Source organism: Doryrhamphus excisus, chromosome 13, assembly GCF_030265055.1.
Source record: "Doryrhamphus excisus isolate RoL2022-K1 chromosome 13, RoL_Dexc_1.0, whole genome shotgun sequence".
In the NCBI taxonomy this organism is placed as follows: domain Eukaryota; kingdom Metazoa; phylum Chordata; class Actinopteri; order Syngnathiformes; family Syngnathidae; genus Doryrhamphus; species Doryrhamphus excisus.
This window is the reverse complement of record NC_080478.1, coordinates 13074474-13091361: the sequence shown is the minus strand read 5'-3', so window position 1 is coordinate 13091361 and position 16888 is coordinate 13074474. Positions and strand designations below refer to the sequence as shown.

The 16888-nt window shown below is 41.3% G+C and overlaps 2 protein-coding genes across 2 annotated transcripts; both read left to right on the top strand.

The window, feature by feature from the left end:
• The first annotated feature begins 409 nt into the window (after positions 1 to 409).
• On the top strand, positions 410 to 8296 carry nrde2 (NRDE-2, necessary for RNA interference, domain containing). Its single transcript, XM_058090419.1, has 19 exons — positions 410 to 506; positions 738 to 843; positions 1248 to 1424; positions 1551 to 1691; positions 1810 to 2060; positions 2222 to 2448; positions 2800 to 3027; positions 3120 to 3309; positions 3586 to 3719; positions 4038 to 4158; positions 4244 to 4416; positions 4511 to 4682; positions 5488 to 5708; positions 5799 to 6288; positions 6413 to 6783; positions 6872 to 7011; positions 7287 to 7428; positions 7587 to 7658; positions 7956 to 8296. Exons 1-19 carry the CDS (start codon positions 446 to 448, stop codon positions 8079 to 8081), a joined length of 3543 nt encoding a protein of 1180 aa, XP_057946402.1. The 5' UTR covers positions 410 to 445; the 3' UTR covers positions 8082 to 8296.
• Positions 8297 to 8983: 687 nt separating this feature from the next.
• LOC131140416 (calmodulin-alpha-like) lies at positions 8984 to 15392 on the top strand. The gene is made up of 6 exons (XM_058090826.1): positions 8984 to 9121; positions 13611 to 13641; positions 13721 to 13864; positions 13939 to 14045; positions 14104 to 14239; positions 14325 to 15392. The coding sequence occupies exons 1-6, from the start codon at positions 9119 to 9121 to the stop codon at positions 14351 to 14353; spliced, it is 450 nt and encodes a 149-aa protein (XP_057946809.1). The 5' UTR covers positions 8984 to 9118; the 3' UTR covers positions 14354 to 15392.
• The last annotated feature ends 1496 nt before the right edge of the window (positions 15393 to 16888 follow it).

The following is a 16888-nucleotide window of genomic DNA, read 5'->3' as shown; positions in this document are numbered from 1 at the left end:
ATCTAAATGTAACACCGAGTATAGTGGTGACGTCATGAAGCATCTCATGCACTTCATATGAAGATTTCATAATGTACTGTCAGTACAGTGTGTAGGTCTAAATAGATAAATTGATATTTATAACCAGCATTTCTCGTATACCTTTGTTCGTACCTTAGTATTTGTTATTATATTTATATGTAATATGAATATAAGATATCAATGTATGCCATCCATCTGTTTTCTAAGCCGCGAGAGAGTGGGGTTCGACCAACATCAATGTATATTTTTTGTTATATATTATTAGTAATTTATTATGTTACTATTTTATATTAAAATGTTGACCACATTCTTGTTCGAAATATTTACTATATGTTTATTTTTTATTACATGTATGTACAACCTTCCATTCATTTTCTGGCGACTGATTATTGACGTCATTTTCCTGCGACTATTGGACAACAACATGGCGCTGTTTCCAGCTTTTGCACAAGTTTCTAATGACAAGGTTGACGATTCGTCCAACGGTAACAAACTTTTCCGATACACCCAATACTGCTTTCAACAGCCATTGTTGTCATTGGTTTATTGATAACGTTATCAATTGTTACGTGAAGAAGCTGTGCTATGTTAGCATCGATGCTTATGAACAGTGAATCTATCAGGCCACAATGATGCCACAATAAGTGTGTAAAAACTGTATGATTACACTAATGATGTATGAGTAACGTGGTTTTTTGTTTTATTTCCCCATTTAGAATTGAACTGGCTCAATAATAAGAGTTTTCAGACCAGTGATGCCCTCTCTCTTCACAGTCGCTTTTTAGACAACAAAAGTGACGCATTAGACAGGAAAGACTTAAGGTACAATTTTTTTTTGTATTTTAAATGTTACATTTACTACTGCCTGCATGCTACGTGATGTCAGCCTTTTTAATTTATTTATATTACCGTGAAACCTGTTAAACTTTGCTCCACTGTGTGTCACCAACCCATTTAAGCCGATCTGTCCACCATATTGTTGTTCATATAAAAGTACTGCCCTGAATGACAGCTCAGAACCGTACAATTATCCTGTCACTTCAATATAATTTAAAACCAAAGAATCAGGGTAAAAATAACTACTGTTGACCCTGCAATTCTTTATCCCATTCATCTTATGTCTATCGTCAGAGTGAGGGGTGTCAAGATAAGCGGCTTCCACTGTACAATGTTTTGTTTTTTGTCTCATGACTCTGATGCTGATGTTGATGTAATATTTTATGCAGTGAAATCCAAGAAGATGAAGACAGTTTGCCATCCAGAAAAAAGAAAAAGAAGCATGAAAAGCATGGAAAAAAGAAGAAAAAACACAAAGAAAAGAATAAAAAGTATACAGATAGTAGTGGATCAGACTCTGAACCAATCTTCCCAAGTGATCTCAAACGGAAACAAGAAGCTGACAGGTAACACACAACCAAACTTGTTGATTTGTACATTTTTAATGGCTTCCCATCATTTTGAATTGCGACAATCTTCAAAACTGACTTCTGATTTCTGTTCATGACTGTTTTGTCTTATCCGCTATACAGGCCAAAGGTTACTCCATTAGCGACTTGTTTCTCATGGTTGGACGACGTTCCGTCGCCCACAGCACAGCCATTTTGTGTCGACCCAAAAGCCGACCCCGCCAATTGGACGTATAAGTCTCTTTACAGAGGACAAGTAGCAAGGTAAAACATGCACCAACTTGCAATATTTGTACATATATATGATTTGAATATAAATCATATGTTATTGCATTGTAACATTGTGTGTTTAGATTTTTCGGAACTGTGTTTACTTTTACAGATATAAAAGGAAAGGTAGATCATCACTGGGTCTGGACCCTCGCAGACAAGAAGTAAGCTGGGAGGAGTCCAGTAAGAAGAAGGACAAAAAGAAAGGAGCAGACAGATACTTCTCTGCAGGGTGTCGTCAATTACTCAGATCTGAGCTGCCTCTTCCATTATTACCAAAAGTTCTGGAAGGCAGCGATGTCGCCAATGCCAGCGTCTTTCTTTCACTGGGTGGCACTGGGGGGGAGAAAAAAGGAGAGACTGGTAAGAGATTCATTGTCACATTATTTCAGTATCATGTTACATCAAAGATGTGTCCCCCAAAACAAGTTACTTATGGTTACAGTCATATTTTCCTTTACTCGTTTATTCTGTCTTCTTTTGACTTACTGTTGAATGTACGTATGTTGTATGTGATAATCCAGGTGGGGAAGCACAGACATCATCAGTGAATCCGCTAGGTGTGTACGACTCCACTACTACCCTCTGGCTGCAGGGGAAGGGAAAGCAGGAGGAGGTGGATCACTGTGAGAACAATGTGGAGGCTGGGCAAGAATCTGTCCTTATGGTTGGCCGGACGGAAGAGTTTAACAGGCAACTTAGAGAACAACCAGCGGACACGCAGCTATGGTTAAACTTCATTAGGTACCAGGTAGGGAGGTTCTCTTTTTAATGTGTGGTTTAATAGATTAGATACTTTTGTCTTGTTTGTCTTCATTAACGAAGATAAGAAAACATGCACTTTTCATTTTTAAAAACAATTTTTAAATGCAGTCACTGTACAATTGGACTCTTCCGGGTCATCTGTGTTTTCATGTGTAAAAACTGTATTTAGAAGCTCCTGAACAGGTTTTCTATGCCTTAACTATGAAAATATACAATTTATAAATAAGGAATCTGACTTAGGGAAATTCACTTATCACAGTCGGATCTGGAGCCAAATAAACGCAATAAATGAGGGATTACTGTACTCCCATTGTGTATCATTTCTCTCCCTCATTAGGATGAGTTGAGTGCCACCGTGTTTGAAATCGAAGAGGAGCAACGGGGAACAGATACGTCCGAGCGGCGCAACAAAGCATCCTATAAAGCAGTGCTAGAAAAAAAGCTTAGCATTGCAGACCGTGCCGTGGCTACTAATCCCAGCTGTATAGAGCTGCAGCTGGAGAGACTCAAGATCTGCCAAGAGCTTTGGGAACCATCAGTTCTGGCTAAAGAGTGGAAGAAGCTGGTTGGTTGACCCTTTTTGTGTTGCATTGCAATTCACACAGCTCACTTGAGAACATGTCTCGGAAAACACCTCCTTCATGTGTTGTATTTTAGGTCTTCCTCCACCCAAATAGTGGCCCTTTGTGGAGGGAGTATCTTCTCTTCACCCAGAGCTATTTCAGCAACTTCAGTGTGTCAAAGGTCAATTCTGCTTATGGGAAGTGTCTCAGCACGCTCAGCGCTGTCAGGGATGGCAGCATGGTTTCTCACCCGGCCCTGCCAGGGATTGAAGAGGATATGCTGGGTAACTTTACCTTGTTTTTACATGCACATTTTTGTAAAATATATAAAATATCCTAGATTACTTAATAATAATAATAATTCTCGCTACAAATTAGTAATAACATCTCTAATTGCCGGAACAGGCATACATGTGCATCCTAGTGAAAAGGTTAGAATTTTATCATAAGACTTACTATATATGTATGTATTCATTAAAGACTAAATAGCTGTGTTTGACTGTAGATTCAATATTTTTTGCTCAATGATGGTAATTAACCTATCCATTGTCATCGCTCAGATATCTTCACCCAGCAGTGTCATTTCCTCCGTCAGTGTGGTCACTCCGAGAAGGCATTCTCCATCTTTCAAGCCATGATAGAATTTACGTTTTACAAACCCGACAGTGTAGGAGGGCTGACCACAAAGCAACAGGTAATGTACAATCGGCTGTCCCATGGCTTCTGACCGTGCAGATCAACAATATCGACACATTCAAAGACATGTTTTTGCCATCAGGACGTCATGAGATAGGTTAGGGTTAGGTTACAAATGGTGTAATTTCCGTTTGAGCCACTATGGTATGAGGCTAAAAACACTTCTGCATGGGGCAAAATTGTTTATATTACATATTAATATTGAAAATATTGCTCTTGGAAAGGGGAATTAAATGTTATACTCTTTGCCAATACACAGTGACTGATGCACAAGTACAAATATGCAGTGTATATATATATATATACGTGTGTGCAGGCTGAGTTCTTTGAGCCATTCTGGGACAGTGGGGAGGCAAGAGTTGGAGAGTGGGGCGCAAAAGGTTGGAAGGCATGGATGGTCCAACAAGAGCGAGGAGGATGGTTGCAGCCCTGTCCAGGTATACATAATACAACAAATTTTATGAAAAATGGTTTGCCACATGCATGAAACTGGGAGTGATGTCTTTTTTTGTTTTTCCACAGAGGAAGAAGAGGAGGAGGAAGATGAAGAGGAAGAGGTGAAGGACCGGAGGCAGCCTCGATGGACAGTCTGGCTGGATGTGGAGACATCTCGTGAAGCCGCTCATTGGTTGCCTTGGAGGCCTGATAAAACCAAGGGGCAATCAGAAGAGGACTGTGACGACCCAGAGAGACAGGTATGTAAAAATAAGTTATTGATAACCAATTGACTTACATTTGAAAGAAATAGCAGAAATAACAGAAATCCTTTTGTCTGTCTCTTCATCTTAGGTGTTGTTCGATGACATTGGCCCCTCTTTAATATGCTTGTCCTCGTCAGAGCTCCAGCTCCGCCTCCTTCTCAATTTCTTGTCATTCCTGGGGTTTCCAGTGGACTCTGTGTTGTCTCCTGGTCCGTGTCAGCCTGGTCTGGTTCTAGAGGACCTTTCACTGCTCACTCAGGGTAAATACAACACAAAATGTACCAATATACACGATAGTTGTTTGCTAGCCACATCCACTGAATGATTTTTAACAGTACTTGAGCAAGACGCCTCAGGGGTGTGAGGTTTTCAGAGCACTTCTATTGGGTTGAGGTTTTGGGGAAGACCCAGTAGACAGGTCTCTCAACTGGCCTCTTTTGGGATTTCCCCATAAAAAGCTGGACAGGTCTCAATCTGTCTGCATGGGTTGCTGCCCCATCGTCAACCTGACCATGGCTAAGATGGATGAATAGATGTATTTTAAAATATATGAATATAGTAATCCCTCATTTATCGTGGTTGATTGGTTCCATACCTGATCGTGATAAGCAAATTTCCACATATCAGGATTCATTACTTATAACATCACATTCTAAGTAAGTGTTTTTCCATTATTAGAGCCCTCTAGATATAACATAACACCCCTATAGCCATCTTTAAATTTGTTTTACACAATATAGCCCACATAAGATGAAATAAGACAAAAGAAAAAGAGATAACCTAGACTCAGATGTTACCATTGGCGAAATTCTTGTTGATTTTCTGGACAGTACTTCCTGCCATAGCTACAGTCTCATCAATAACCTGACCAGAGTAGAATAATATATATCACAACCTTACTTTCAATGTGTTTTTTGGGATGCTTATGTTTATTTTATTTAGCTATTTTTATGTTTGAAAAAGCTGCATTTAGGCCAAAAATACACATTTTTTAAAAAAAATATGCATATTTTCTGATAGCTGTCCTGATGAACTTGAAGGGGAAAATAACCTGTCTCTACTTAGGTCATGACTCCCAGCATCCTCTGACCTTCCACAGCCTACCTAGTCACGGGGTGAACTCTGTGGGTCACATGACCACACTCCAAGGAACCAGGAAGTGTGCAGGTGTTGGAAAGCAAGGTGAGAAGTTTATAACCAACATGTTCAGTATGCTGCAACCTGTCCTTCCGGTCCAACACCGAGCGGCTTTATCGTTGAGTAGGATGCAGTATGAGAAACTTAAGGTAGGACTTTTTTTGGTGTGAGCTTGACTTCTATTGAAATTGTGTTAAAAGTGGATTAATTACATTGCTTTATTTGTGTGTATCTGTCAGGTTTTGCGTTGCATGCACAGCAACAAAAAGCGTCTCCGCTCTCAGAGCAAAAGCAGCAAGCGGATTGCCAAATCACTGCTCAAAGAACCAGACAACCGCTCGTCTTTAGCAATGTGGCGGGAGTTTGCCCACTTAGAGTGGATACTGGGTAACCTCGAAGAGGCTCGGAAAGTGTTCTCCACAGCCACAGCGCTAGGGGGGACTAAAAGGCTGTGCAGCCCCATGCTCTGTGAGTTGTGTCTGCTGTGGGCCCAGCTTGAGGTGGAAGATGGAGCAAGTAGGCCAGGTGGAGCGCTCAGTGATGGAGCTCCATCCCCTGCTGTGTGTCTATTAACCGTACTAGCAGAGGGGAACTCCTCATCACCTTTATCATCACAGTTTGTCTCCCCCGTTGCCATCCTGAAAGCCAGAAAGTCATACGAACAAACACTGACTGCCAGTTTATCAGCATTGGATGAAGACCTCTGCAATCCCCAGGCCAACAGAAAAGGTTTGCGCACTCAGTAAATTCCAACAAACTTTCTACTGCACTAAAGCCAGGCAAATATAGCAATTATTTAAGAAATAGTACATTTGAAGAAGTGTCCCATTTGGTGTGATTATTCCATGTATAGGTCAAGATGGTGTCCGAGATGAGAAGCTGAGTTTAAAAGGCCTGGTAGGCTGCTATGCTCTGTTCCAATACCTCACCATGGGCATCCAAGCAGCGAGCACAGTCTACATCCAGGCCAGAGAGCGTATGGACGGGCTGCACCGGACGCTAACATCAGACAATGTCTCTCACCATGATGCTCACCACTCCAACAGCCAGCTGATTGTTAGCAGGTTGGCTTCCGAGTGTGAGACGTTAGCGGTGCAGCAGGCGTCACTGCTGAAGTACCACATGAGCATCGATGTGTTTCCTCTGGGAACTTTGAGGGACACGCTGACCTCTGTCCTTTCAAGCTGGCCAAATAGTGCCTGTCTCTGGAACATATATGTACAGGTAAAAACAAAGATAAATTGTATTACACTTTTCATGCCACTGCTTCTCCTTTCATCTGGCTTGATGATGCTCTTGGGACGTGTTTCAGGTGGAGAACAGTTACCACAGCGCTGGTCGGGCACGTCGCTTCTTTCACGCTGTAACCAGGGGCAACAGCAGTGTTGTGCCACGGCTCTTTGCTATTGTTGCTGAACAACAAAGGAAGCAACTGGTGGATGCTGCACAAAGGTAAAAGTGGAAAAAGATGAAGTATGAAGTATTGTTCCCCTTAGAAAATTCACAATTGTTAATTTGCACCACTCCATATTGTTGTTTACAGGATGTATCACGCACCATCATATTTGTGCACCGATACATTTATCTTATTTCATGGTATATTTTTAAAGATGTTATGTTCTTACTTTTTTTTTACATGCTACAATTTGTGCAGTGACAAAAAAATAACTATTATATTCTTCAAACATGAAAACATGTTTAATTGACATATTTTATGGCAATCCTAGATCCTGTGACAAAAGCGCCGCCTTGAGTGTCCTGCCAGAGAATGGTCTCAGCAATCGTATCCGTGGCCTGTTTGAAAGTGCTATAGTGACCAAGATGGGCGCTCACTGTCCTTTACTTTGGAGGATGTACATTCACTACCTGGTGAGATAGCAAATCATTCACAAAGCCACCTACAATGAAAAATATTTTATCCAGTTTATGTTTGTGGCTATCGATTGGCCCTTTTTTTTGTTTAAATTAGCTATATCTTGAGTAGACTTAAATATGTGCTTTATGCTTATTGTGTTTTGGATTTGTAGGTGTCAGAGGGCAAAATGGATAAAGCCAAGGGACTTTTCTACAAAGCTTTACAGAATATCCCCTGGGTGAAGGTATGACACAGACGGCGTTTCAATACACACACTTCAAAATGTATACACCTGTACTTTGTCCAATGCGTACTTAGTTCCTGATGGTACAAATTTTTTCAGGAATTATTGTTGATAATGCAACCCGTATATTGCCATACTCCTACTTGCAACACACTGCACTCAAATTCCAATTCGGGGCAGAATTGCTCGAATTGAAACATAGCCCCAATATTTTCATATATTTACTATGTGTGTATCACATGGATAATTAGGGATTTGCATTAATGCAGATGTGTGCTTGCATGTGTGTTTAACCAGGGTTTATATATGGATGCAGTGCAGCTGTTTCCTGACAACCTACAAGAGTTTATAGATCTGATGACGGAGAAAGAACTGCGACTCAGGCTGCCATTAGAAGAACTCGATATACTACTGGAAGACTGAAGCAGTCACACACAGACATTGCTCAGTGGCAAAAAGACACTTAAGTGATTTCTCTGCATGGACTAAGATAAGTTTGTATGTATGATGTCTAAAAGTTGCAAATTTTCACACAACAATTACAAGCTGATACAATAGAATTTGTTTATAATATGTAAAATTATGTGACTTTGAGGTTTTAGTTATGAAATAAAAAGTATTATAATGTGTTTCTGGTGCAAAAGGTTTTCTTGCATTTTCTTCCCTATTTTTTTTATTTTATTTTATTTCATGTGGCCTCCCACATTCTGGCAGGATTTATTACACTGCATTTGTTATGGAGTTGACTGTAATATATGACAAGGTTATCTGTCCTCAATGTGAATTTAGTAAGGCAACATAGCTTGCTTGTATTGATTTTACTTGTTTTTTTACATGATTATTTTAAGATTTAGTTCAACAGTTCAGGTATGACAACTACTGTTACTACTACGAGTATTACTATTTGTTGACGGTCCCTTCTGCCGCCTATACCTCGCAGTGGTTTGACGCATTGCAGATCAGTTACGGCCAACCAGCGGCCTTCGAATAGCGCGTACAATATTGCGGCTCCGCCTTGCCCAATCAGGGATCGCCTCTCAAAAGCAAAACCACATCTTGTCAAAAGTATGTCAGGACCAATTTACGAAATGTATCCTTCCGCCAACAAAATGCTGGCAAAAGAAAATAGTGCGCCACTGCAACTGCGCAATAGTGACACATTTTACAACGAGTTTAATTACTTTGTACATAATCATGATTTAATGGTTATCTTTTGTAATGCCAAATGCTTGATTTTAGTAATGTTTTCCAATACAGATTACAATTGACAAATATGCGGTAACACATGTGAAGTTCTAAGAGGAACTGGTGGTGTCACCGCGCGGAGAAATACTTCCAGCTTGTAGAGAAGTGCTTCGACTCGGTTCCCCGCCTCCAGGCAGTCTTGTTCGCAACCCGCCAACGTCCATTTCTTCTCATCCTGTAGCCTTAGCAGACAACTAGGCGCAAGTGAAACAAGTATGGTGAGTATTTTTAATTAACTATATATATATATATATATATATATATATAGTCAACATGGACGAAATATTGCTACATGACGCAGTTTTGGCGTATCAGAAATGAATGTTCAAGGTTTAGGTTTGCTTTGGACCTGTTGTTGAAATCGGCTCACTCATATTCGGCTGCAGTAGAATCAATTGCAAGCGCTAGCATGCTAACTTGCGAGTTGTTAGCGCTGCACGTAGATTGTCCACGCCATATGTAACCTATTTTTTAAATTAACACTTTGTAACGTAAGACGAGGTACGGGATTTTGAAAGACGCCAAGAAGTTACGACGTAGTGTTCTTTACGGAAACAGACACTTGTGACTGCCCAGCCGGCTACCAATGTTAGCATTGCAGCGAATGACATCTCCAGTATTCATGTTTTTTATTCGAAGGAATTATTAAGACAACCTAGGCAACGAAATATTCTCAGTTGTTTTCTTTCTTTTTTGTTGTCCATTGTATGTATCCATTCGTCAATGACAAATAAGTGCATTCCAGTTGCTGGTGTTGCATATCTTTTCATATATTGATGCCATGCCCAACTAGAGTGGTTGCATTGCACAGCTTGTAATAGTGTATTTAATATACTGTATATTGCCCAACGCACGTTTTGCCTATTATGTGGTGTTACCAGTTTGAATTTGGTTTTCATCAACATCATCACGTTCCGAATGCTTAACACGCCCCATTTACCAAAACTGACTCCAGAAACCAGTTTAGTTAAAACGGATCCATAAAGTAAAGCACTACAGTAACAAACTAGTTCTGTCCATGACTGTGCGAAACCAGATGAACAAGTATTGCAGAACAGTTTCTATATCTATTTCTATATGGGACTAAAAAAAAATCCTTAATTGATTTAGTTTTTACATAATGAGTACCAAGCAAACCTGAAATTTGGCTGGGGGTGGAGTTTGTTTAGGGTGTTCGATAAGATGAATTGACTCTAAAGTCAAACCTTTTCACGATATGTTTTAGAAAATAGCTTTTCAATGTTAGTTAAATCATATTTATTTCATCAGGTTTTTACTTCTTGCTGATGACAGTTTGACTGTATCGATCAAAACAATTAGCGTCTTACATTTAGCATTGTAACTCTGTAAGTTCACATTGTGTCAATTCAGATGCTGGTGCATTTGCATATACACGTCTTCCTTGATGCAATACATTGTTGCACAGTTTCGCCCAGTAATTCAGAAGTGGATGTAGCTTGGCTAACTTGTGATCTAATGGGGTGTAATGTCAGCCACTGCAAACATTTCTACACAATCTTCACCTAATTGTTATTTGCTTGTGGTTAAGGAAGACGTTGTCACAGTACCAATGCAGTACCATTTGTAATGCAAGATATTGCTACCCTCATTTTGTTTGCACAACAAGACAGGATGTGGCGCTCTTACTGTGAAGGCCTGAAGTGGTTTGCCTGTGTTGGGTGTTGACCGTTAAGATGAGCTGGGAGCAAGAATAAACGTGCCTCTCATCCTTAGTTCACGTAAAACTTGCATGTCTCCAGGCATGGTAAAACACTTGCTTATTTTAACAAGCGGTAAAAGGCAACACGGTGTAAACACACCCGTAGAGCCTGAGCTGCGCACACACACACACACAGCGTGCTCTATTAAACTAAGCTAACCCTGCTTGTTGCAAGTCGTGCTCCGTAAGAGGCATTTTTCCTCCAACTTTGTTTCAGGCCGCTATGTCAACGTCTTTAGTTCGGGACGGGGGTTAGTGTCAGTTCGCCGGAACAAACGTTCCTTCTCATCACAATGACCTGTTCTGTAGAGAGACGGGAGGAAGTCAAACACGCATGCACATGTCAATATATCGAGACCGGCAAAATTTGCAAATTTGTTTTCAGGTATCGTGCAGTTAATTGATTTGATTATGACTCGGCCCCAACTCCAGTGTTTTCAACATTTCTAAAAGTTTTTTTTTTTTTAATTTTAACAAAATTTGTGACTGTGCGTGTGTCCATTGAACTGAATATTGAGTCGTAGTTAATCTAGGGAGGATTTATGACACCCCCAGAGCATCAATGAATAAAATAAAAATGGAGTATAGCTGCTAACAGTGTCATTTGGCTAACAGTTTATCCATGATCCTGACAATGGGCCCAAGAATAAATATTACTAGGTCAACATGGGTGTTGTGAAGAAAATGGAGACTACCAGTATCAGTAACTCCTCTTCTCTGATGGACAAAAGAGCCACTGTTTTATGTTCATTGTTTAGAAATGTATATCCATCTTGCGGGTGAATGTCAGACAGTGACGCTCAGGGACCCACAAGGTGTTAGCATTGTACCATACCCTGTGGTCTGTACACTGCATACATATAACTCTGAACATGGGACGGGAGTGTTTATAATGTGATGAAAATGATTGTGACCACCTGTGCGTTGTTTCCTTCCAAAGGGGCCCATTAGTTGTGACTTATAATGCTGTCTGGCAGCTCAGATTACCCGCCAACTGATCCTCTCCAGGAGATGCAACTGTAGCTGTTAGACGGGGCATAGATTAACACACATTGATAGACAAGACCTCTGTGACCTCCCTCTTGTCTGGACGTGATCACTCACACACACAATACAGTTCTTTCTTTTTGGACACATTTTTGTAGTCTGTTCTGGAAGGATTGTCTCACACACACATGCAACACATACTGTTGAAATATTACTGGAGGTGGAGGCATCAGCTGTGTCTTCATCTTCTGGAGTGATGAAAAACCTCGACACAAACACACACACACACACACATGGGAAGTTTCCCCATGCTCGGATGCAACCCACAAAGGACAGCGTTTGGTCATTTCCACTCAACACAAGGACACACAGCAGTCTCCGGTCTGGTTGGACACCTCATGGGACGACTATATGAATGGATCAGGAGCTATTGATCACCAGCTAAGTTCTCTTGAAGGATTTTAACCCAAGTGTTGCTACGTTATTGCTACTCTTTTGACTGATGACCTACCTGGAAAACTCTTGTTTATCTATTTAAACGGATGCCCCAGAATCTGCTGTCTCTCATTAGGAGTGAGTCATAGTCTGAGCATCATATTTTCACTTATTTCATCAAAAACATAAATGCTGCCCCAGAAGGTCACTTTGTACCCAATAAGGGATGAGCTGTTGAGTTTATCCACTGTCTATGACTTATTGGATGAACAACAACACGTCTATAAGGAACTCCTCCAGCAGCAGGAGAGAAGCTACAGAGCTTTCCTCCAAATGCTCATGGACTGCTCTTCCAGCCGAATGGACAGCTTGGTCCGAGAGATGCAGGACATGAGGAATTGCCTGAAGGCAACCAAAGCTGAGCTAGCAGAGGTTAAAAAGCAGATGGTCCAGTCCAACAAGCGTGTCGAGTGCCTCGCAGAGAGCTTGGTGGTGGTGCGGGGAGAGCTGGATGGCCTTGGTACCAAAAGTGGAAGTCCTGGGGGAGGCACAGGAGGAAGAGGTGTGGATCAGAAGCAGCGTAGAGGAGGGACTTTACGGTTGGATGGAAGACACGGTGGTATTGGGAAAGTTGGTGCTGTGAAAAAAAGAACTGAACCGAAAGCTCTGAAGCTGGTTACGGACCTTACAGATATTCACTTTGACGGATTAAAGGTTGGGAACAAAATCATACTCAGAAAAATTAAAAAGTACCATTTGCTTTTAGTACTTGCAATACTAGTACTGCAGCCTTAACGTTACACTGCCTGGAAAATATGGTATTTTCTATCTGTTGTGCGTAGTACGGCAGTAACTTGCACTGACTTGTCAAAACCGAGTATCAGTTGCAACAGGCATGATGTGGGCTGTGTTAAGGGGGGGTTTTTGTAAGGCTGGGAATGTGGTGTAAAGTTTTCCCACTTGTCAATTATCTCGCCCTATTGCGTTGAATCAGTCATTGCTGTATTTAATGTTACACCAGACGCTGTCGCTGGAAATAAATGCCAGGTCTCTGATGCATCATTTTTACAGGCTCTCTACCCTTGGCATGCATTTCCTTTCCTCTCACATTCCACTGTTAGAAGCACAAAAGCACAGTGTTCTGTTATTATGTTTGGCTCTGTACTCTTAACATGTTTACTCCCATATTCCAAAAACATGCTAGGTTAAGTGGCGAATTCAAATTGTCCATAGGTATGAATGTGAGTGTAAATGGTCTATATGTGCCCTGTGATTGGCTAGTCCAGTCCAGGGTGTACCTCACCTCTTGGCTCCAGCATACCTGCGTCATTGAAAATGGATGGATGGATGCTCTTGCTGTTTCTTTCACTTCTATTTCTTCTATTTGTAAATATTTTTGTGTAGTAAGTAAACAAATGTTTAGTTTAAAATGTTCTTTCGCCCCTTCAAAATGTAAATGTTTGCTGCCATCAGGTTGCTAGTTTTACACCAGGCTTGCAAATGTATGCCGAGCCTATTGAAGTACAGTACAGGTTCATATTACCAACATTGCTTCTGTCTTTCAGGCTGACCAACTTACAGAGGAGCAGATTGCTGGTAAGATAACACTTGCTACGTTTCTCAATGATTCTTTTCAATGTTTTATGTTTTGGTAACTTCCTTGGCATCTGTCCAGAGTTCAAGGAGGCCTTCTCCCTGTTTGACAAGGATGGCGACGGCACCATCACCACAAAGGAACTGGGCACCGTCATGAGATCATTGGGTCAAAACCCTACAGAGGCCGAACTCCAGGACATGATCAATGAGGTGGATGCCGATGGTACGCTGGCTTCTATTCAAAATTGAACTGTTGTTTTTTTTGGAAAGTTGTGCAATTTAGTCCTTTTCACCTAGGCAACGGGACTATTGACTTTCCTGAGTTCTTGACAATGATGGCCAGGAAGATGAAAGACACTGACAGCGAGGAGGAGATTAGGGAGGCATTCAGGGTCTTCGATAAGGTGAGTCAAGTCGATTTATGGTGTTTTTCTTAAACGTGAACTATGGTGTCTTTGATAGGATGGCAACGGTTTCATTAGCGCTGCAGAGCTGCGTCATGTGATGACTAATCTGGGGGAGAAGCTGACAGATGAAGAAGTGGATGAGATGATCAGAGAAGCAGACATCGACGGAGACGGTCAGGTCAACTATGAAGGTACGGGACGAGCTCAGTGTTTGGTGTTTTGATTCACTGATCAGACATGGCTGATTTTTTTTATTTGTTTTATTTTGCTCCACAGAATTTGTTCAGATGATGACTTGCAAATGAAGCGGGCTCACATTTAAGACCAAGAATCAGTCAAATGTTTCACTTACCTCTTATTGCAAAAATCTACATTTATTCATACTGTTCTGTATAGACAACTTACAATGAATGTTGGAAAACTGAAACTCTGTCCGTATTAACAAGCTCAAAAAAAAGGTAAAAAAAAAAGACAAAAAATGAAACGAGTGCATGTACTGGCTTGTGTTCCCGCCGCCCAGTGGTGAGCTGCCCAATCGGATCTCGACTTATTAGCCAAGCGGCCTCTCTGCAGCTGGCTCATTCTGGCCGCTGCCCTTCTGCTTCCTGGTTCCATCTGCCTGATGTCATCGATTCTTTGGGCTGGCCAGTCGCCTTTCTTCTACCACTTCCTGTTTCCTTTCTTTCTGTTCTATATGCATGCCGCTTTGGACTAGTTACTGTTGACAATGGGGTGCCCGTGGCAGGAAGTAGGAGGGACCCGTTGGCTAGGGGGGAGGGGTTAGTTGTCACATGGGCGTGAGCGAGTCAGCCTGCATAAAGATATTGGAAATGGAATACATAAGACTTCATATTAGACCGTCTTTCTGGCATGGCAGGAGATTTGCTTTTATCCTTTTATGTGTTTACCTTTTTTGAGGGGAGGAGGGGTGGCAAGAGGCGGGTGTGTCCTCCTGTCACGAGGGCTTTTCCAGGTGTGATTTCTGGTGTAAGGTCGGCAGGTCTCAACGGGAACGTTCCAACGTTTCAGTTGAACTTGAATGAAAGCTGTTATTCCTCACTGAAGCATGTTGGGGTACGTTGTATTGGCTCTGATGTTGTGTATGTATCACTTCTGTGGGGATGTTCATTTCAGTTTAGTGGGGACCGGGTCGGTGCTTTGCGGCATTTCTAGTGTGTGTGTGTGTGTGTGTGTGCGTGCGTGTGTGTGCGTGTTGGGGGTTGGGTGCTTGCGGTGAGGCCCGGCCCAGTCCAACTGTTCTGTCTAGTTCAGTTGATCTGCATTCCAAGTTGTACATGCTAGTCTTTACATTTTGTTTTTCCAATAAAAGACCATAAATTCAAATGTGGTACTGTTCTCTCATTGGCTGCGATGTCTTCTGAGAAACTGATAACTGATAAGGAAGAAGATGCATTCACGGGTCGCTATTGCACAGTATAAAATGTTCCACTTGAAGCACTGAAGAATGATGGAGTCTTAATGGAATAAAGTCAACTACAAAATTGACTATACAATTTGAGCAATAACTGCATTTAGGAACAATACAACATTCAACAGCAGAAGTATTACAGTATATCCATTATAAGATTATTAAACAGTGTGGGCCATTATTCATAGGTCATTGCACAATTTACATCCTGCTTTTTTTTTTTTTTACACATTTCACCACTGCAAAATCTTAAGCTATTGCCACACTTTTGTGTCTCTTAAAGAAAATGCTGAACACACTTTAAAGACAGTATAAGCACATAAGTTAGTTATTGTGTCACCTTATAAAATATATGGAACATGGTGGGAATGAATTGTCACTAACTGACATGGAAAAACTGTACTATAACTTTGAAACATACGTACGTACCATTCCGACAAACTGCATTCACATCAACACAAAAATACAACAAATAAACAGATTTTAGTAGCTACCTCATGTCAGCAGGCCCCTAGCATCCATCACTGAGATGTCCTCATGTCTGCCTATGAGGTGTTGCTAGGCAACAGAAGCATGCATGGGTTGTGTGAAAGAGGGAGCAGAAATCTGTGGGAGTGCATGAGAGGAGTTTGCGAGACAATAATAGAAACCCAAGACGGGAGGAAGAGACTCCGACTGAAACTGATGCATTTTGTGCATCTTAAAACACAATAGCAACGTTTCACCAACCCATGACTTTCTATCACTGCCGATGTCGTACACGAATCCCTCAGAGTGGAAAGGCGGCACACGTCGCACTCTTGTTTCACTTCTACAACTCCTTTGCAGCAAAGAAGACATTGGGAGTTAGAGCTTTCTAGAAGGAAGTGAGAGCAAGGACAAAAAAATAACAGTGTGGGATGTGTTTGCTTCATCCATCTATACAGTACATCACACACACACACACAGGGGGCAAATAAGTGTAGTTATATAAGTGAGGCATGTTATTGACCTGAACACATCAACAGAAGTGCAATTCCAACATCATATACAGTATGTATCTCCAACGTACAACACCTCAACCTTGGAACGACACTTCCTTATTAGGAAAAAAAAAAGTTATGTGTATGTGTGGTCTCAATAAACAGAAGGACTCACTTTGTAACTCTTGGTGCAGAAATACAATTTGTTGCATTTATGTTTGCTCGGAAACCCCAGAGAATAAACTCAAAACATGTGAATTCAACTTAAGTTGCATGGAGTCTTAAATGCAAGGCGATGATGTCAGCAAGGTGGTGGCGGAGTCATGTTTTGCTAGCTGGCATTCCTCTTTATGCTCCCTGAAGGTGTGAACATACATGACCTCAGAAACTTATTTAGAGTTACTCAGTGACTACTTTCTTCCACGGCACAAAATGAAGAACTGTACCTT

Excerpts from the sequence above, each read along its gene's own strand:
- nrde2 (XM_058090419.1), top strand. The coding sequence starts at position 446 with ATGGCGCTGTTTCCAGCTTTTGCACAAGTTTCTAATGACAAGGTTGAC. Across the intron at positions 3,310-3,585 it reads GATTGAAGAGGATATGCTGG|ATATCTTCACCCAGCAGTGT; the intron begins GTAACTTTACCT and ends GTCATCGCTCAG. Across the intron at positions 4,417-4,510 it reads GTGACGACCCAGAGAGACAG|GTGTTGTTCGATGACATTGG; the intron begins GTATGTAAAAAT and ends TCTTCATCTTAG.
- LOC131140416 (XM_058090826.1), top strand. Across the intron at positions 14,046-14,103 it reads CATTCAGGGTCTTCGATAAG|GATGGCAACGGTTTCATTAG; the intron begins GTGAGTCAAGTC and ends TGTCTTTGATAG. Across the intron at positions 14,240-14,324 it reads CGGTCAGGTCAACTATGAAG|AATTTGTTCAGATGATGACT; the intron begins GTACGGGACGAG and ends TTTGCTCCACAG.